Below are 21,359 nucleotides of genomic sequence, written 5' to 3'. Positions count from 1 at the left end.
CTTGTTTCATGACTTTCCCCATATGAAGAAATTCACTCCCTTTTCGTCTTGTTTTAGTCAACATACTTTCAACACTATTTTAAAGTCTGAATTTGAAGAGATTCCCGGAAAACTGCATATTGGACCTTTCAAAGGGTCTACACATTTACTTTGTGTCGCGCCTTCAAAAATTTCGCCTTGTTATGTATTAACTGCTTGGCCAAGAAATATCCTTTCTTTCAAGAAATACCCCTAAAAAAAAAAAAAAAACGATTTTTAAAAGTCCCCTTGTTTTCCAACGTGCCAGATACGACTGTTGTGTTTATCAATAGGAAGCGAATATTCTAACGAGGCTTTTGGATGATATTTTGAAACGTGACCAGGAATAACATATATTGGCACCATTATGTAAGAAACTTATAGCATTGGGGGCCATCCGCATGGATCGATCGTCAAAGAACCATCTTTTGGTACTTTTAAATAGACTAAATATTATGTTGTTTTGTTTAGGAGCTCGAAAAATGCGAATGTCGGTTAAAAAACAAGGATAGTTAGATAAGGCTGCGAATGGATCAAAATCGTATCACGTGTCGTTCACGTTGTCTTTTTCTTTTTTATATAATGAAACATTGTTTTGCAGGACTAACTGAACAGTTAGAATTTTGCATCACAGCATAATGGAGTCTTTATCCGGCACACCCAGGAAGTGGGTTCTATCTGAAAAGAATATCTCAGAACCAAAAATTCCAGAACACAATTCCCTTTCATATTTTTTTTTGGCCTAAAAAAAAATCATTTCTCTTGGAATTGTTTAGTTTAAATCCGGCGGAAGGGAGGAGAAGGTAAAAAAGAAAAAAACATTACCTCTACGCAGAATAAAATGTATTGCACAATAGCATATTGTTCAATTTCATTAAATCACTTTCGTTTGTAAACGGTGAATGTCCACTTCTTTTACAAACTTCCTTTGCGGTATCTTCAAGGGTTTCTCAAAGGACTTTTCGATAACCTCTCTTCATTGACCTTAAACGTTATAACATCATCACACCAATGTTGCACATGAAAACATGTTAAAAAGATAATTAGCTTCGTTTACTTGCATAAGGCTTTATTTTGAGCTCTTTTGTCGTTTGCCTCTTTGTTTGGTGCACTCTACTTCCGGTACTTGCAAAGCGTAGAGTAAGAACTGCCAGCTCTTGCGTAACAAGTGTTTCTGTGTGAATAAAGAGCCGCAAAATATTTTGGTGTGGAGAAAAGGCGAGGAAGGATAGTTCTCTCCTTCTCTTGGCTCCAGTATTGCAAAGCCAGAATGTGGAAAAAACTCAGTTGCATCACTTCGCTCGCGCAGGAGGCTTGCCATACATTTCGAGAACTGGTGTCTTTGTAATCCCTTTAGCGAGCATTACTAAAACCGAAACACCAAAACACCGAAACAGCTATTTCTTTCTCTACTTTTTTTTCTTGAACACCGAAACTCAAAAGAAAATAAATTCAGCAAATGTTAGTCCTGTTGAGAATTTTGTTGCATCTGGAAAGTGGAGCTTGGTCTACAGTCGAAGATGTCTCGACGCGCAATCTGGATACAAATTTAAGTCTTGGTGTTTCGTTTCGCTGTTTCGTGGTTTAGTAATGCCCGCATTTAGCACCATAGAAATGGAGAAAAATATTCCTTTGGAGCTTTTGGTTTGTTAACCATGCTGATAAGAAGGCGACAGATCTAGTCCTCCTAATCCTTACTCACTTCTTTTTGGGTTTAACGGTCAATAAAAGAAATAATGCATGGATAACCGTCGGCTGAGTGATTGAGAAAACCATTAATGTAGACAACACGAATATCCCTACCAAAAAAGGGACATCACTCCTTGAAGAATCAAAATTAACAACTTCTTATTTGTCAACAGCAAGTTGATCTTAAAGATGGAAGTGACTACGGCACAAAAACTCCGCTTTGAGAGCGCCGATGAATGAATATCTGAGATGTCCATATTATGGAATATATGCCTCTCCAATTTCAGAGCTTTCCACGTTAATTCAAAGTGTTATATCCACAATGCACTTCTAAACTGAGAAATGACCACGAGTGGACGTTCCTTCACTTAATAGCCAGTGCACCAGCAGCTCATCCTGTTTCTTTTCTGTATCAAACCATTGAGTTGCTGCCGTCACCTGCTAATCTTCCGACTATCTAAAAGTGAAAAGAAACAGAATAGATAAAAGAAGGGAAAAATAAAATAAGGAGATTAAGATGACCTACTGTCTTAAAATGTGTTATGACTGAATGATTCTCACACCGACAGACAATTGCCACGAAAGAAGCCCAAACAAATTATAAGCAGCTTCACGAATCAACAAACACTACAATAATGAATTCCAGTATTTTTCCAAGTTAGCTACAAAACTGACATCTGTTGGGGGAGTTCAGATTGAAACAATTAAGTGTCCTAGTGAAAGGAGATAAGGCATTTTATCAATAATAAACAACTATTAAATGCAAGTATATCATCATAAGACGTACTTGCTCGGCTGACGACTTTGATAAAAAATGAGTATGGATCCCTGTCGCATAAAAACTGAACTGAACAGCCTATAGATGCCAGAATACTGATTCCAAGGGGGTAGAATGGATAAAAATTGGTTTGAATTACAACTAATGCTGTTTGTGGGGAGGGAGAAGCAGTGTTCGACACTAACGTTTGCCCGATTGCCCGGGGCAAGCGAAATATATCCTTAGGCAAGTAAATCAACTCTCAGAATTTTTGTTCGACTAACATTTGCGGATCTTTAACAGCAATGTCAAACCTGTTCTACTATAATATGGCTCAGAGACTTGGAGAACAACAGTGGCAACTACAAAGAAGGTGCAGACCTTTATCAACTCATGTCTACGAAGAATCTTGCGGATACGTTGGCCAATCACCATCAACAACGAAGACCTATGGCAAAGAACCAACCAGAGGCCTGCAGATGCTGAGATCATGATGAGACGTTGGAGATGGATGGGCCATACTCTCCGAAAGACTTCTCCCAATATCACAAGACAAGCCCTGTCTTGGAATCCCCAGGGAAAGAGGAAAAGGGGACGGCCTAGGAACTCGTGGAGACGGGACTTGGAAGCAGACATCAAGAGATTGAGGCTGACCTGGAGTCAGCTAGAAAGGAAAGCCCAGGACAGAGATAGCTGGAGAACTTTTGTTGGTAGCCTATGCCCCAGGAGGGGTACTAGGCATAAGTAAGTAAGTAAGTAATATTTGCGGAACGAGTTGATTTGCAACGCAGAAAGTGACAAGTAATGTGACGTAGTCACCGCAAATACGATAAAAAAATAAGCAACGGTACATCTCTTTGCGGTCATTTATTTTTCTGTTAAAAATATATTGGTGCAATGTACAAACCTCAAAACAGATTGGAAGGAGGAACTTGTTCGTAGCAGCCATCTTTTTCTGCGCGAAAGGATTGCTTGTTACAATGCAACCCAGTTTTCGCGCGGCCAAGTGCACAAGAAAATTCTGCCTTTTTCACGCAATTTCAACCAACTTTGAGAGGCTTAAAGAAAATGGCATTTAATTCAAAACCAGCCAAATCTCAGACAGATATTTAAGGAATCTCTTATAGAAAAGGGAAATCACTCAACGATATGCTTGTCAAAACAAAACTGTGAAGGCTACTAGAACACAATGGACACACAGTAGGAGTCGAGCTGCTCTGTCAAACCCATTTTACACAGATTTTACAAAAAACTGACATTTTTACAAGCCTCATTCAAGGCTGCTGCCTAAGAAAAATTTCCCGGAGCCCTTCCGGCTTCAAACATCAAAAGTTAGTAGCCCAAGTCATTTTTTCAAGAGCCCAGAATTAATTAATTAAAAGTGAGGATGAATCACCTTGTGATAAGCTAGGCAAGTAAGTTAGGCAGCAGCCTTGCTCATTTGAGTCTTAATGGGCAACAGGTGAGCAACCAAAAAAAAAAAAAAAAAACCATGGGTGACCAAAAGATCAAAACTGGTTTTCCAAAGGGCAAATTAGTAAGAAAGTAAGTGTTGAACACTGAGAAGGGGGCATTTGTAGAAGGAAGGAAAGAAAAAAAGCTCAGGGAAGTTCTAAGTTATTAACTTGCTAGGCAGGGAAAATCAGCAAACAAGTTCTATTAAAACTATTATTTTGATAGCCAGCTCTTTGCCTCTGAATTACAGTGACTGTCACTCATAGAACTCAATGCTAGGGGCACCAGGCCATATTAGCATATTACATTACATACCTGGCTAATTACTGGAAGATTGAGTATATTCCCTATAACTGGCACTCTTCTTAAAAAGTTAATAACAACAGGAAAGAAACCACTGAAAATAAATCAGAATAAAACGTAATAATTCATGAGCTTTGTATAAAATGGCAGGACAGGTGATAATAGTATCACTTTTCCTGACAAAACCACAAAATTCTCAAATTCCAACACGTCACTTACCTAAATAAAAGAACAAATCCATATACTTCTATGATCATTCCTATAAGAGGCCATCCAAAAAGAACTACTAGAATGCCTCCAAGAAAACATGAGCTTCCTTTTAGTTTGTGTTTTTGGAAGAAAAATCTAAAAGTCCTTTCTAATCCAATTACCAAAGCTAATCCCGAGATAAACAGGATCTGCAAATGAAATAACAAACTTATTAGGACTACAGCAACATCTCACAAAGGATAACTGATGTCACAGATTTTTGTTGCACAATATGGAAAATTAGTAAAGATAACTAAACAAGTGTTCAAGATTGATAATTTAGGGCTGGGTTAAGATAACTAGGTCCAGAGGAGATTGGGTTGAAAAAACACAAAACACAAACAGTGTTGAACAAGAAAGTAAGTTATTTGACAGCTTATTACTGACAGAGGTCAATAAATGCCTGTATATTTAATAACTAAAGGTAAAAGTCATTTTTAAGTGCCAATCACCTCAACACGCATCTCCACTTTATTTATTCTCTGAAATCATCCAAAATAGATTGTGTTGTTTTAAGAACCTTTGATTGAAATTTCACTATTTCAAGCCTGCAAAGAATTTTTTGCTATAAGCCTGCTACTAAACAACTACACAATTTACATAAAGCATGATCGGAATCAATCAAGTACAAGGTCTTATGAAGTAAAACCACTTACGGTAATGTCAAGTTAAGATTCACATGGGAAGACACAGTCGCTTTCGGAGGAATGTCAAGAAAATACTTCAAGATTCCGTTCAAATGTCTGAAGTTCCACAGAGAAATAACTGCTCTTCTCCGCAAGTTGAAGTACCGGTATTAGTAAAGAATCGAAGATAGTCGCAGGTGATGGTTCACGTGTGACACGGGTCGGGCAAATGGGAACACTTTCAAAAACCCAAAATTCCTTGGTACATTCACCAGATTTACATATGATACACTACTCATTGAACCCAACTCACGTAATACATGTAGTACTCTGATATTTCTTGGTGACCAAACGAAGCTAATACAAGCTACGAGTCTTTAGAAGTTTCTTCAGACCAATGTATTAAAACAGTACAGTGGAATCCTGTTAATACGACCACCTTTATGCCATGGAAATTTCGTCGTATTAACAGGGTGCTCGTATTAACAGGGTAGGGTCAAATTATGATGCAAAATGCTTTTAAAGTACATTTTACTATAGTACATGTAATAGTACATGTATACCTTTAATCCGCTACAACGGCAATTCAATGCAACTGAACAATGTGTCAGCAACCGAAACCGAATAATGGAAGCAAAAGCACAATTTAAGTTGTTGGGAAAGCCGTTAATCGTGGGGGAGGATATGGGATGGAAATCAGATGCGTTTAGAAGTTTACTGGACAGCCAAGAAATGTTGATACGCTTAACAAATTATTAGACATTTCAAATAACCAATCTGTGAGAAACAGGAAATAGACTTGAAGAGAAAAGCCACAGTGGAAGGCAGCAGAAACAAGAAGGCAAAATAACTTTGAGAGCCTCGAAATGCTGCAAAGTTAAGTCTATCAGATCTTTTGTAGTACTGTATTAAAAAAATGCATCCTTTTTACTGAACACTGCAATTTACCGAATGTCATGCTAACCGCTAACACCTTTGGCTAAAAAACATTCAATAAAATATTAATCCGTTATTGTTTGTCAGATTGTGTCTGTTTTCATTCAGCAGGCCCACCAAGCATTTTGACTGGTCGCATTAACAGGGTAATTTTATAAAGAAAATAACAACTGAGGACTCCAAAAAGTGGTTGCTGGTCGTAGTAACGGGGTGGTCGGATTAACAGGGTTTTCAGGACGCAAAAAAGTGGTCGTAATAACAGGGTGGTCGTATGGCGGAATTCCACTGTATTTTAATTTAATGTTTATAGTCATGTGTACATGCATTTTCAGTGAACACAGACAGAAAATCACTGAAGCATGGAAATTAGGCGACATATTTTACGAGTCACAGTATTTATTTGCAATCAAATTGGAACAAAAACCTTGTTTATGATGGGCTGAACTTTTTTTGCACTTTCATAAAGCATTTTTCTGCCACGATGGTTATATGTTGATTTTGTCTTCTAAATTCAGCTCACTAATGAAATTTTCTTCTTTTACATTAAGCAGTGCTTGAAATCTTAAGAGATGCTGTTGTTATTTAATCAATAAATATCAACAGAGTTTTCATTGAAGCCATCTTGACTTGACCGGGGAAAGATACATTTTTGACAAAAATGAAAATCGCCAGGAATTTTTATTGAAACAAGAGTTGAAGATGACCTACTGGTAGAAACAAATCTTTTTTTCCAGTTCCGTAATGTCTTTCGTTTTGAAAATACAGAATTTTGAAATTTCGATTTGTCAGTTTGCGTGACACCATGATAAAGAGCTGGTCAAAAAACCTGTCTCTTTCTGACTCTCAGAAGTTTGAGCATTGTGTGAAACGCTTTGGCAAATTAATAACTCAGATATGATGTACCACACAGACCTGAGAATTGGAGAGGTTGTTTATATAATTTATAAATGTCTTTACAATATTTCAACTTGTTGCCTTCTTTTATTGAACAGTTTCGAATTTGTTTTTTTTTTGTTTCGTGACAATGAAAAATGCACTAGACACGCACGCACTGCCTAATGCTGTTTTGACACTATTGTTGCTTTCGTTTTGCCGTTATTCTTATGCTGTTGCTTTCTCTTTTAGTCATTCTAGTCACAGAAAATACATTTGCACAAATCTTGAAATATTTCAGCTTTTGTTTTGTGCAGACGCAGTAATGGAACTTTTCTAATTTAGTTATTGAAGTCGTGATGAGGAATGCAATTCGAGGCCCTGAAAATTCGCTGTAAAACTGGTCATAGAATCTTATCACTTCGATGAAAACACAAACAACAAGCATTTGTGGAACAGTACCCTTGTTGACTCCACAGTACATTGCACTGTGATTTAATTTAAATCAACGTAAATGAGTTTTTGCGAAACACCTCACACGAATTTTGAAATCCGAACTGCATGAAAGTGGACGGGAGTGTTTACATTTTAGGCGTAGCGTTACTAGTAAGACAACATGAAACGCAAGCTGCAAATGAAAACAAATCAAAATGAAGCTTTGCAATTATGCTTTATGGCCATATATTAAAAGGTCACCTTCGCATTTGACTTTCTGGAGTGAAAATATATTTTATTTCGCATTATAACAGAAGACCCAGGTCAGCCTGTCTGGTCAGACTGATTGTTTGCCAGTCAAAACCTCAAATTTACTGGACAAATATCCGATGACCGGCGCTTATTTGCAGGCTTGCTATTTTGTTGGCTTTGAAAGTGGTCATACTTTGATCCAAAATCAAGTAATGAAGAGGAATGGGTTTGATACCAATTGACAACACAAAGAACTATTGCACCCTTTTTCTCCATTGCTTGGTTTTGGATCAAAGCGAAATTTCAATCAAAAACTTCTTAAAACATCATGATTTATTTGGGACAATTTCGGAGAATGTGTGGTTCCAGAAAATATCCATACCTCCACCACGGAAGACTTTTTGATTTGCACCCCCCCTTCCCCCCAGGATTTTCCGTTCAAGAGGGTCTTTGATGACACTCCTCCCCTCAGGAATTTCCAGATTTTTTGTACTTATAAAAAAGAAAGTGAATTACTGATGTAAATACGGTAGAATTTTATTACAACAGTGTAAACATTAAGGTTAACTTTAATAAAAATATAATGCTTTGTTAAGCTCATTATCCAGTTTGACGTAATGGACTAAACCTCAACAACCTCGTTTCCCGAAGCCGCGATCGTTTACTCAAAGAAGAGAAAACTTGACTCCCGGTTCCTGTCCGTGGTCTAAATGCCACCCACAAAAAAGAAAATGTTGTTGCACGCAAGCATTGAGATGGTGGGAACTTATGTCTCATCGTATTTTCAAGTTACTACCCCCAATAAAACAAGAATCCTATCAAAAATGTCTTTACTGCATGTGAAGGTAGCGAAAAGCAATACTAAGTGAACGGAAGTGTTGGTTGGACAAAAACGAGACAACACTGGAAGTCTGGGGACGAGACTCCAGTTGAAACCGTCATTTTAAATGTTTATGTTTTAAATCCGTTCCAAATGAAAGACATGTAGTTCTTAGCTCCAGGAGATTGTAGCGCTAGCTAACTCAAAGAAAAACAGAAACATTGAAGCAAATAATGTTAACTTTATCTCAAAACTGACTTTTGTTTCAAAACAACGTACGTAAGTATGTTTTTGAGCTTCAGATCGATCGTATGTTGCTTTAAATGTTTTGTACGTGGCTCGTGACCCTTTGGAAAAGTAGTTTCCCACGAAACCCTCCTACCCCTCGGAAATTACTGCCCTTTAAACCCCTCTCTCCCTCGGAATTTCTGATGACCTTCCGTGGTGGGGGTATGGATACTTTTTGGAACCACACAATAAATAAAGTGGTAACGTGTGTTGATATAATAGGCACTTATCTTAACTTATCACCAATACCCACATACCACATTATTTACTCGATTAAAACACCACCGTTGATAACACTCCACAGATGGAAGGAAAGGTACCAATAAACACTGCCCTCGAATAAATGCTGCACCCAATCAGAAGAATGTGGCATTTATTCAAGGACTGTAAGATAAAACACAAGTACATGTCAGAACTCGGAAATCTAAACCAGCCTTGGAAATTTATTTTCCTCTATGACAATATTTTAAAGTTTGAATTGGCTGCAATTTGCTGCTCTTTCACCAAGCTCATTCTTCAAAATTTTGACAATGTGCAGTTCTGTAAATGTCAAGGAATAAATTATGATTTTGAAATAAACCCCCACTTTTGAAAAAAACGTTGCAATGGACATCCTCAAAATTTAACGCTGTGGCAATTAATCAAGTAAATATGATCCAAGTCACGGAATATGATTAGGTAAAGAAGCTATGTTAGAAAAAGTGATCTCCAAAACACTTCATGTGATATGAACTTGAAAGACGCGCGATGACTGACATGTTGGCCCAAATTTGACTGACAGCCGGTTGACAGAAGGATCAGATTCCTTCCCACAACCTCCTTATTTTTTTTAATGAATGTTTACCCATTTGTAGACGTAATGACAAAGGCAGCATTTTTTCAGTAGCTTTAAGACTTTAAGTGTTGGTGGTTTGACCTTGGTACGAAGCACTGACCTCTCATAGTGTAGCTGGATTCTCAACCAAGCAATTGAGTCAGCAGTTACACGTACGTGTTACTGAGGTTTCAAAAGATGAAGATGTGTGCATGTGTGTGCGTGCATACGTTGTGGTTCAATTTTTTTCCTGGTTCAAAATTTTTTAAACCAGTTCAATTTTGATTTTCCTTTGTTTCAGATTATGATAATGAATACTAGACACAGAAAAATAAAAATTGAACTGGTTTGAAAAAAATTAAAGTACTACATATATATTTGCATACACGGTTAACCTCAAACAATTGGTATATATTGCTCAGTCAATACTACAAGTCTTCAGTTTTCCCGTTAAGATCTCACTTTCGGTTAATAAGTACTTCCATGTAGTATCTGGTAAGGTTTACAGAAGATCAGCTGATTCAACAGCTGATGTTTTGAGGGGACCCAACCGAATTAAACTAACGTTAACAAATTGAATCTGAACTTTACACTAAATAAGGGAAAAAGAGGTCAAGCCAACTTACATTTCCAATTGCCAAGAGACCTTTATCAAAAAAGAACAGTACACCAAGAAAGAGAAAAAACACTCCAAACCCAGAGACTCCGATGCCGATTTCTGTACACACAAATGCAGAAAGTAATGAAATAAACAGAAAAAAATCGGTCGATCGATACAATATAAAGGAGTTCTTACTTTGATAGTCTGTTATGGGTAACATTTCCGATGACTTAAAGCGAAATTTATTGATTTTTCGAGGTCATATCTGAAACTACTGCATGCAGAAGAAAAGCCACGTCAAGCTTGGTAAAGCGCATGCTTAAAAGTCAACAGCTGCCCGGATAAACGCGGGCGTTAAAAAATTCCGACTCAGCGGTTTCCCGCGTACAGGTATAAACCATAGGAAAGCGCAGAGACATGAAATATCGTCTTAGCTCTCCTCCTGAGAGTTAGTTGTGTGAATGTCAGCGGGAATCCTTCCATGATGAAAGGAAGCGAAAATATGTATCGCTGATGTCGAAGTGCAAAGATCAGAGAATATTTTGTGAAGGAAACGATGTTTGACGAAGCGGCCCCTATCAAGAAATTCTTAATTTTGGACATAACAGACCGATCACCGGCATCTTCAACCGAGGATTGTTTTTTGTGGTAGATTTTAGTCGATTGCGTGGGTGGTAAAGCGAAGGTGTTTTTTTTGTTGAAAAAACGATTCTACATGCTTTTACGCCACTGTGATTGAAAGGGGGCTCAATGTAGAACAAGGTCATTCGTCGGTGTTAGGAGTGAACTTCAACTCAAGCTTGGTCACAAAGGAGTAGTGATAAAGATGCGAACGGGACGAACAAAATCGAACATCCTTCGGGCTTTGATGAGACGCGAAATGAATTTTCGAAGTAGTGATGACCGCAGTCTGTTGCTCTCTTATGCTGAAGAGACGACTGTGATGTCCTGTCAGCAAGTGAAGGTACGTGTTTAGCTTTGTTTTTTTGATTTTCGCACAAAGCCGGCCGAAGTCGTCATTGTAGCAACATTGTGTTACGATGATCCCATTTCTAATATCGATTCAAGATTGTGTGACTTCAACTGATAGTAGCATATATCAGTTTATTTCAAAATTAGAGTAGTTTTTATGTTCTTCTCTCCCCAGAGAAGTACAGTATAATGGTTTTGCTGCCGCATCTGTCGAATTGTGTTAATTAACTTTTTCGGGCAAAAATAGTAGTTTTTCTCCTAGTAAGGTTTTCTTTCGAGCCAGTGTTACCTAGCAGTAAGTTTCCAACTTATTAGTATGTGTATATTATATTTTAATGATTCTCTTTAAGTTTGGAAGATTTATGATGTGTTTATTTGTCCAACCCAATATACATGTAATGCTTTTCAAGAATGTCAAATTGGCACGCACTTTCTTTTCCCAAGTTCAAAGGTTCAAGTCGTATCTTTGTTTACGTTGGGCGTAGGATTTTGTTTTAATCTTTCTCGACACACGCTGATTTTTTGGTATTTTCAATTATATTTTGAATTACGTGTAATATGACAAGCGCTTCACCTTGATAATACAAAGAACACATTTAAGATTTTGGGGGCAAGATTCTGCTTGCTTGTTCTGCTTCCGCTTGAAGCTTTCCTCTTCAAACGACCGGCATGTCAGCGTATCTCTGCGTCAAAGACATTTCTTAAAACTCATTTGTCAGATCCGACGTAGGCAAGTGAAATTAGGAAGTACAGTATATGCTGTATTAAAATTTTACAATTCTAACAGACAGGTTACCAACTTGACCTTGGCTGACTTTTTTCAATGGTGAGACCACATCCGATCACTTAAAATACTTGGTTTTTACCGGTTCGTCAACACTGAATAATAAGGGTGTTATGGAGTGAGGTGTCATTTATTTTGTTTGAAAGAAAACTAGTGAAATGAGTGTAATAATAACTGACCTGACCTTGGTATTATTGATTAATATAAAAAAATGTTCCAGTCTAGACTTAAGTAAAAAGGATAATATTACATAACATTAATGTATTGAGGTGTTGTGTGTTAATATTAACACAGGTGAAGCAACACAGACTGGTTGTCTCAACACAAAGCCTGAACGTCAGGTGTAGTTGTTAGAAAATCTTACCGATCTCGGTTCACAGCTCATAAAATTTAAAATATATCTTTTCATGTGCGTGTGTTTTATGTGTGTACAGGATAGTTATATATGTACACACTTGCAACGCTTTGTATTCTGCATTCCTCTTAGCAAATCATGCAATTGCAAATTTGTTGTCTGAGCAGAGTGAAATTACAGTATGGGGTAAATCTTCAATAAAGCTGTCACAAAGCCTGTATCTAAAAATACTTTTGGACCGATGAAGTTCTAAAATTCAGAATAATAGTGTGAAGAAAGAGGTTAATGTCTGCATTGTGAAAGTTATATTTAGCTCTGTTGATGTAATAGGGATATTCATTTCATCAGATTGGGTGTCTATATTACACAATGTATGATCTTTTTTCTCTGTGTGCAGTGTTTTCAACATCAGTTATTGCATTGGTCTGATCTGAAGTTTCATCACTGAATCAGGGATCCATACTCATTTTTTCTTGAAGTCATCAGCCAGGCAAGTACGTCTTATGAGGTACTTGCCTGGACAAATTTTGGGTTCCCCTGGAAAAAATGCAAAGTATAGACTGAATGGTCGATTACTTGTAACTTGGGCATTCGCGTTTTATTTTACACTCTCGTCAGAAATTACAAAATTTGACTCTGGAGTATTATGTTGTTTGCACCGTGCCATGGTAAAATGTGCTCTACATGTAGCTTACAAAGTTACGAGTCAACAACCCAAAGTTTCCACACCCCTGTCTAGTGTCTTCCTTTAACATGCTACCAAGATTTTGTGTTTTTCCTGTTTGTAAGCAGCAGGTTCTGCTTCACATGTTTTCCTTTTTACCGGAGGTGGCGAAACACCTTGTAACTAATGCCACATTATGGGCTGAGACCACAAGTCACCCTTTGCTTTTGTTAAACGACTTGCTAGCAACCATGCCATCCCATACCATCGGTGAGAGACTCGGTGAGATACATGAAAATTGAGCACGTAATCATTTCATGGAAAAAACCGTGTGGTTAAAGATGGCACCCAAACTTGAGATTTCATTGCTTAGGAAAGCTGCATGTTTATTACTTGTTTTTTGGAAGTTTCCATTGAGTGAAAAGCGATCAGAACAAAAAGTACATTCTATATTATAATGTTTGATGGAATTCATGAAAATACATATATTTAAACTTCACTTCTAATATCAGGGCGCGACGAAAATGAAAAGATGAGGTTGCCCTTCGGGCAAGCTATTACTTGAGGTTACTAGCCCGAAGGTCTGAGGAGCTAGCCCGAAATTAATTTGTTTATAAAGAATAATCAGATTTATTTAATTATGCAAAATACAAGTAATGATACCAAGCATAGATATAAACTAATTCTTCGTAGTGTTTTGATTCTTGAATGCATGGCATCTGACAGGATGCGGCGATGCGGATCCGCATAATTAGGGACTTTAAGATCTACGACGCGGTGGTCAACAAGAACGTCACGAAACAACAATTTCATTGGTTAAAAGAGCAAAAATAATCGTGTTACACGTGCGGCACGCATTTTAGCACATAAACATGCGGTTCTCTGCACAACAACGACGTGAAATCACCAAATTTGAGGTTTGACGACAACGTGAGCGTTCAAATGTGAATCTTTCGTTCTCTATTTTTGCTCTGAAACCGCTCGTACCAATTTATTTTTAGGATACTTTGCCAACTTTGTAGGACGCGAACGAGTTGGCCAAACCGCGAGAAACTTACGATAGTGCAAAGTTATATTTTGAGGTGACGTTTTCGTCGACGTCGGTGTCGTAGATCTTAAACTCCCTATTCCCTAAAATCCGCATCCTCCGCATAATTACGATATTTTCCGCATAAAACTGAAGAAATGCCTGATATTAGCGATAAAGCAGCTTCTCACCATCCTCACAAACGCAAAAGACAAAGAGATTGACTACTTTGAAATGCTTTTTTTCCTGAACATTGAAGAAAACACGCCATTTCGTTCGCAAGATGAAAGTTCGTAAGCAGTTTCCACGCATTTTTCGGCAATGAGCCTGGACTCTAAACCGTTCTCGTAACATACCCTCAGCTCGAAATTAAAAAAAAAAAGATGCAACAAGGTATAAAAATTTAGCCGCAAGTTATATGATCATTTGTAGCTATTTGTAAAAGTAGGGTGAGTTGGACGGGTGAGTTGTACAAAACAAATTAGGAGCCCGCAATATGCATGTGTGAAAAACCGCTGAAAATGGTGACTGATCGAAGGAATGGATCGTGGTTCAACCACATCGCAATTTTGCTCCATATCTCCAAATTGAAACAAAATTCATGACGAGAAACAAAGTATTTTTTTATCGCTTTATTTATTTTAGCAAAAGTTTCGGCAAAATGCCGATCACTAACCCTTTTATTTTCACGGTGAAAGCTGGTCGCAAATTGGCGACTTGTCGATCCAGATATCGCAAAGGGAAAAAATTCAGTCATAAACGCGACTGTATTGGTCGCCATTTCGAGTCCTGATTTACCATAAGCATGTAAATGAGTTGGACGGGCCTAATAATTAGTTCTATAAATTGTTCAAATTTCCGCATAATCCGGTGTAATTTCCGCATAATCAACGTATGTTTACGCATAATATGGCCAAAAATTTCCGCATAATCTTTAATTTTTTTCCGCATCCTGTCAGAAGCCATGTGAATGTGATTTTCGTTTTAACTTCAACCTCATAGTTCATAGTTTGCCTAGTGTATTAACTATAAAACAGTTCAACAGTGAACTATAGGAAATATTTTAGTTCCTTGTTTGAGCTGCTAACATGAACGAGGTTATCGGAATGAACACCATCAACAAATTTGCTGAAAGTTTGGGAATGCCTTTAGTCAATTTGAATATCTACAGAATGTGTCTCTTTGTCTGCCGTCGGTCCGATTGCAATTTGCATGTAATCAGCGCAGTTAACGCACATGTATGAAAATTGTTTCACTTTGTTAGACCAGAAAATTTTTATAAATCGCAAATGACTGTTTCAGAGTAACATTTTATCCAAACATGGGCGAAATAGTAAAGGGAAAGTAACCTCTAAATTCGAAGGGGTTCGTTCCTTCGATGTTTACATCAGTTACCCCCGTTGACGGTCAAAAATATTATAAATTTACGGAAATCATAGCCTGTGTACAGCCGCCCACTCTCCGCAAAAAAAAAAAACCGGAAAGGAGAGCGTGTTCCGGAATAATTTTGCAGACATTATTAAGGGATCTACACTGACCAAAAATTTGCGTGGCTCATATTTCTTTGGAGCTAAATTCTCAAAATGGTAGTCAATGAGGTAGATTTCAAACGTACATTAAAAAGCTTCTCCGATAGTTGTAAGATACCTTGGCTTTATAGGATAGAGGCCTTCTTTCACGGAAAGGATGTATTTACAAGTCTTCCAACCGGGTACGGCTCTAATCTTCAGAACAGCACAGATGAGTGCCGATGGGCTGTTATTTTCCTCGATATGCCCACATCTCAAATCTTCCAGGGCAACACGCTCTGTAGATTGTTCTTGAGAATGGCTAGGCTGGTCCGAGCAAGGCGTTGGGTTTCATTGACTGGTAAGGAATAGCGGGAGACGTTTTCGAGTGGACAATCTTTTGAATAGTGCTATAGATATTCACCTCGTGAAGATTCTTCGGGAGCGCTTTCGTTTCTTTGGCGATGACAACAATTCCTACAAATGTACGTAGAATCGATTTCCACTTTACACTCCATAGATAACAATTCCGCTCGTGCTTTAAAAGAAAAACCTCTTTCAAAAATATTTTAATTCGTATTTTTTACAGTGCGCAAATTGCACAAGACAAAATTGTCACGGTGGTTCTCACGGTGTTGATGTAGAGAAATAAAAATAAAAGTCAAGCAAAACTCGTTGTTTCAATGATGTAATGATCGATGGGTAATAACTATTCAAATCATTTTCCACACATTCCAGGAAAAATCACGTGGTATTGAACACAATTATCAACGGCAGGAGCCCATTACCCGGAGCTTCCATCGGTATTGTACCCTTGAGTCTACCCTGTCCCGTATCTTTCTATTTTTAGAACTACTACATTTTGACGGTAATGGGCTCCTGTCAACGGTAAATCACAGACGCTCCACTCCGATTCTTTTTTTTTCTGCGGAGAGTGGGCGGCTGTACACAGGCTACGGAAATCACAACACAGTTATTTTTGTGAATGCCATGAACGTTGCGATCGGTCAATTAAATTTTACTACCACTGTAATCTGAAGTAATCTGAAGTCGACATTCGATGGAATAAATTCTCTTCAAAGCTCGTCAAGCTGACAAACTCTTCCAGAAGCGAGAAAACATCATGTTTTAAATTACTCGAGTTGCGTGTTTTTGTTTTCATTTTTTTTATCGGATGATAACGGCACCAGCCTAACTTTTCTTTAAGCGAGTTTTTTCTTGTTTTTTTAATTTTAGTGGGCCTAGAAACAAGAATCCGGTTTGGATTTTCCCCACGAAACGCACCTAAATTTCCGAGAAAATCCACTGCACCGTGACTTGGCTGGAATTTAATTAGACATTATCTTGCACTGCACGCTGTCAGTCGGCAAATATTGTCATTTCAAAAAATATATTTCGGTCGCTTATGTAAGCAGAAAAAGTCATGACGTTATTTACGGACGCAACTACAATGCGGCGCAAAACGTTGTCACGCTACGTTAATTTGGCCTCATAACATTCTCATTTTCTTTCAGGAGCTATCTTCGACACACTTCTTGGTATAAAAGCTCAATTATTTATCACCAGAAAAGAGAAAGCAACGGTGCTTGCCCGTCGGGCAAGCTACGATAAGAAAACGCTAGCCCGACAAGTCATTCCACTAGCCCCGGGCTATCGGACAGCACTTTCGTCGCGCCCTGTAATATGAAATTTCATCACTGAATAATATTAAAAATTTAACTACCCCCGGTAGCTTGTAGCAAAACTTGTCTGTAAATCACAGTTGTTACATGTAGATACATGTAAATACAAAATATGAAAGATGTTTGTGCATATATTATTGTAATACATGACTGGACATGGTGGGACAACTTGCAAAAGTTTTTAAATCAGCAATGCTTTTTCAGACTGTTCAATCTATACTAACTTACATTGTATGCAGTTACATTATGTTGTTTGGAAAGTCTTTTCTGAAAGGCATACATAACTGGTCATTTATGGTGAGTTGTTAAGATATACTCCATTAGTCAAATAGCATTTTTTTTTTTGCCTTTAAAAGCATTTGAAGTGGATTTGGAAAAAAACTTGTGTTCAGCGTGATTGTAAAGGGAGGATTGAAAACTATAAAATCCTAAAAGCATAGCATCCTTTGATGTAATTATGAAAAAGAAATAAAATTAAAATCATTTCATGTAAGCTTTCGTGCATTCTGATTCACCCAGGTGTAGAAGCATCTGGGTAAAATTGCTGGAGAATTTCTTTCGTGAGATTTGGCATAATTACTGTTAGATTTTCCTAGGCAACCGAAGTTTTTTTCAAACTCAGGTTTGCATAAAAATCATAAACTCCATAAAAAAAGGAAAGCTAGGATACACTGTGGGTAATAATAATAATAATAATAATAATTATTGTTATTATTATTATTATTATTATTAGTAGTAGTAGTAGTAGACGTATAAATACACAGGTGATTATACAAAATCACCGATAATCACTTCGCCTTCGGCGAATAATTGTAATTATTGTTACTATTATTATAATTTATAACAAAAATTAAACTAAGAGTTCAAGTTAAAGATGACATTAGAGCAGATCCTACAGTGTGTCTTAAATAATCGCTCAGTAATTTATACAACGTGTGCTGTTTTGTCTCAAACTGTGATTAATCAACATTATCAGGAAAGACAAGCCAGGCCAAGGACAAACTCATCATCAACAGGGTCAAGGTCTCCCCTATCTTTTAACAATTAACATAAAACTTGTCTGTAAATCGCAGTTGTTACGTGTAGATAAATACAAAATATGAAAGACGGTTGTGCATATATTAATTTATTGTAATACATGACTGGACATGGTGGGACAACTTGCTAAAGTTTTTAAATCAGCAATGCTTTTTCAGACTGTTCAATCTATACCAACTTACATTGTATGCAGTTACATTAATGTTGTTTGGAAAGTCTTTTCTGAAAGGCATATATAACTGGTTATTTATGTTGAATTGTTAAGATAATTATACTCCATTAGTTAGCTAGTCAAATAGAATTTTTTTTGCCTCTAAAAGCATTTGAAATGGATTTGGAAAAACTTGTATTCAGCGTGATTGTAAAGGCAGGAATGAAAACTATAAAATCCTAAAAGCATAACATCCTTTGATGTAATTATGAAAAAGAAATAAAATTAAAATCATTTCATGTTTCTGTTTCACCCTGGCCCAGAAGCATCTCGATAAAATTGCTGGAGAATTTCTTTCGTGACATTTGCCATAATTACTGTTAGATTTTCCTAGGCAACAGAAGTTTTTTTCAAACTCAGGTTTGAATAAAAATCATAAACTTCATAAAAAAAGGAAAGCTAGGATACATTGTGGGTTATAATAATAATAATATTTATAGAGTTGATCAACTTATTACTGTCGCTGGAAATACACAACATTAGATTTTGTCAAGTTAATTGTTAACATCTGTGAACAAACGCCTAACTTTTTCTACAAGATTGCTTTTTTGGAGTTCTTATTTTTTCCAAAGTCATGCTTGAAAGTTGTGGGTGCGGCTTATATACGATTGCGGCTTATATACACAAGTCTTTACGGTACTTAAACTAATTGCATCGGCTCATAAAGCAATATGGGTGACCAGAAATAAAAATGTGAAAATTGGAAATTAATTTGTGAGAAATGTTGCGCAGTGTGTATGTATCTCGAAACTTAGCTCAGTGACAGACCCCAATTTTTTTTGTGTATGTATGTATTGTAGGTCGTTTTGTTCCTTAGGTTAATTTGCTACCAAACTAGGTCATTTTGTTTCAACTTAAGTCAACCTGTTTCAACCTACAGCTGTAGATCAAGTTGTTTCACCCTAGGTCAATTTGGGGCAGGTACAAAACACGGGTCACAGGTCATTGTTTTGCCAATACAGGAAGTATCCTTAACATTCATTATTTAAAGCTAACTTTAAGGCCTGGCCAAACGCTCGCAACATTTCAACACAACATCTTGCAACATTGCTGCATGATGTTGCGACATGTGTTAAACAGGGTGGCCAAATACATTTTCATCATTTTCAACGCAACATGTCAATGTTCATGTGCCCCAGGCCCCTGGCGCCCAAGAAATGGACCTAATGCGCATGCCCTAGTGCAGCAATGTTGTGTGAACACATGGCCAAACGAGTACAACATCATCCAACATCCAAAATGCTGCATGAAAATTTGGCCGTTTTCAAATTTGATCCAACATCATCCAACATGTTGCAAGATATCACAACAGGGTGGCCAGACGTAGGCAACATGTTGTGCCCAACAATGTTGCAAGACGTTGCGTTGAAATGTTGCGAGCGTTTGGCCAGGCCTAAGTAGGCCTAAACAAATTAGGTTTAGGCCTAATGTTAGCATTTGTAAATGGTAAGGGTAGTTTCAGTATTGGTAAAAGTAAAAACAATGACCTGTGACCTGCTTTGTACCTGCCCCAAATTTATCTAGGTTGAAACAAGTTGACCTACCGAAACAAAATGACCTGCAGCATAATTTTATGTATACATGTAAGTAAGAGAAGTTCTTTGCATTATTAACGTGAATTCTTCCAACTGTGTTTTCAGAAGTAACTCATGTACTGTACATGCGCTTGTACATGAACATGTATACAATGAACTTGTGCCTTAACCTGTTGACTCCTCTGGTGCCCTAGGATCCCCCCCAGTCGATGAGTACAATTGTTTGGTATTAGACATCACCATCCCCAGGGGGTCAATAGGTCAATGGAGGGGTTAGGGTTAGGGTTAGGGTAAAGGGGTTAACCTAGGGTTAAGGTCTTACTCAATATTCAGTTTTCTTTAGTATACATGTGAATGCATCAACTGGAGATTGGGGCTTAACATTTGAATAAAATTTTAATGTAAAAAGAAGTGCACAAACCTGTACTGTATGCAGGATTTAGTAGTTTCATTCTCCCTCACCAAGTTCGTAGGAATGAAAATATTTTCAGACACCGTGAGGAAAACAGAGACAAAAGACAACTATAGCAAATACATGTACAAGTTGGGTAGCTTGTTTCAGGTAGAACAAGCACCTATGGAGAATGGTTTATTTCAAACAACTGGGTACATAAATACTCCAAAAGAAATGAAAATACAAGTGTACATTGTAACACTAAGCAAACAACTAAAGTTCCTTGCCCCGGGCAACATTGAGCCTCTCTTGAACCTGCTCTTTAACATACATGTCTGTGGCCACATCAGACTTCCAACGACCATGTAGTTTCAATAACCGTTCTTTCAACAAACAATCCCTTTTTGGGCCTGGCTTAAATTGGCTACAATACAGGTAGCGCTGCCAGACTTAAAGCTATAATATGCAAATCGAAAATTTGCTGATCATAGCCTAATGTATTCAAACGTTGCTTGAATATCTGCCTAAAGCATGAGTACAAAACTTTCCTGTCACCTAAAACATACTTTTCAACGGATTTCAAGAAAACACCGTTTCTAAACATAAAATCTGACAACGGAGATGAGGTTAAAATTTATTTTAATTAGCTCTATCTAAGTTCCTTAAAGTTGGTCTGTGATACAAAAAACCTCTTTCTTTTTTCCTTCAGATTTTGAAAGTGTGTTTGCTTAACACCTAACTGGCAAAATTTTGAGCTTGGATGTTTATCCAAAGGCTGTTTACTTTGAATGTAAGTTTTGGATTTCACGGTCCACCATTATTCACGTTCAAAACTGACCGATTGGACCTCAGACGGTTGGATCCAGGAAAAAGTGACGTCAGAGGCTCACTAGCTTAAAATTTCAGCGTGTGAACGCAGCTTATTATATATGCAAAGCGTGAGTTTAAAAGTCTGAAAGCCCAAAACCCCCGTGCTGCATATTAATTCTGTCGCATACTCACGTATTGCATTCTTAAACTAGTGAGCCTTTGACGTCATTTTCTCCTCGATCCAGCTCTCTCAAGAACATAAC

General features: G+C 37.5%; 2 protein-coding genes across 3 annotated transcripts in view; one reads left to right on the top strand and one right to left on the bottom strand.

Moving 5' to 3' along the window:
• Positions 1-872: 872 nt before the first annotated feature.
• LOC138060327 (vesicle transport protein GOT1B-like) lies at positions 873-10,444 on the bottom strand. 2 transcript variants are annotated; one of them, XM_068906078.1, is made up of 5 exons: positions 10,312-10,444; positions 10,142-10,233; positions 4,442-4,620; positions 4,235-4,316; positions 873-2,164 (listed from the first exon to the last, which is right to left on the bottom strand). In XM_068906078.1, the coding sequence occupies exons 1-5, from the start codon at positions 10,334-10,336 to the stop codon at positions 2,120-2,122; spliced, it is 423 nt and encodes a 140-aa protein (XP_068762179.1). In that variant the 5' UTR covers positions 10,337-10,444; the 3' UTR covers positions 873-2,119. The 2 variants fall into 2 exon arrangements, with proteins under 2 accessions (XP_068762179.1, XP_068762180.1); XM_068906079.1 differs by having other exon boundaries at positions 873-2,160.
• Positions 10,445-10,500: 56 nt separating this feature from the next.
• Positions 10,501-21,359, top strand: part of LOC138059384 (activating molecule in BECN1-regulated autophagy protein 1-like) — a 29,518-nt gene continuing 18,659 nt past the window's right edge. The window contains exon 1 of the mRNA XM_068904977.1: positions 10,501-11,080. Coding sequence (XP_068761078.1) covers positions 10,943-11,080 — 138 coding nt within the window. The 5' untranslated portion in view covers positions 10,501-10,942. The remainder of the gene's footprint in view (positions 11,081-21,359) is intronic.

Source organism: Montipora capricornis, chromosome 8 (genome assembly GCF_036669925.1).
Source record: "Montipora capricornis isolate CH-2021 chromosome 8, ASM3666992v2, whole genome shotgun sequence".
NCBI classification, from domain to species: Eukaryota; Metazoa; Cnidaria; class Anthozoa; order Scleractinia; family Acroporidae; genus Montipora; species Montipora capricornis.
Note: the sequence above shows the minus strand (reverse complement) of the source record. Positions and strands in the feature narration are given on the sequence as shown.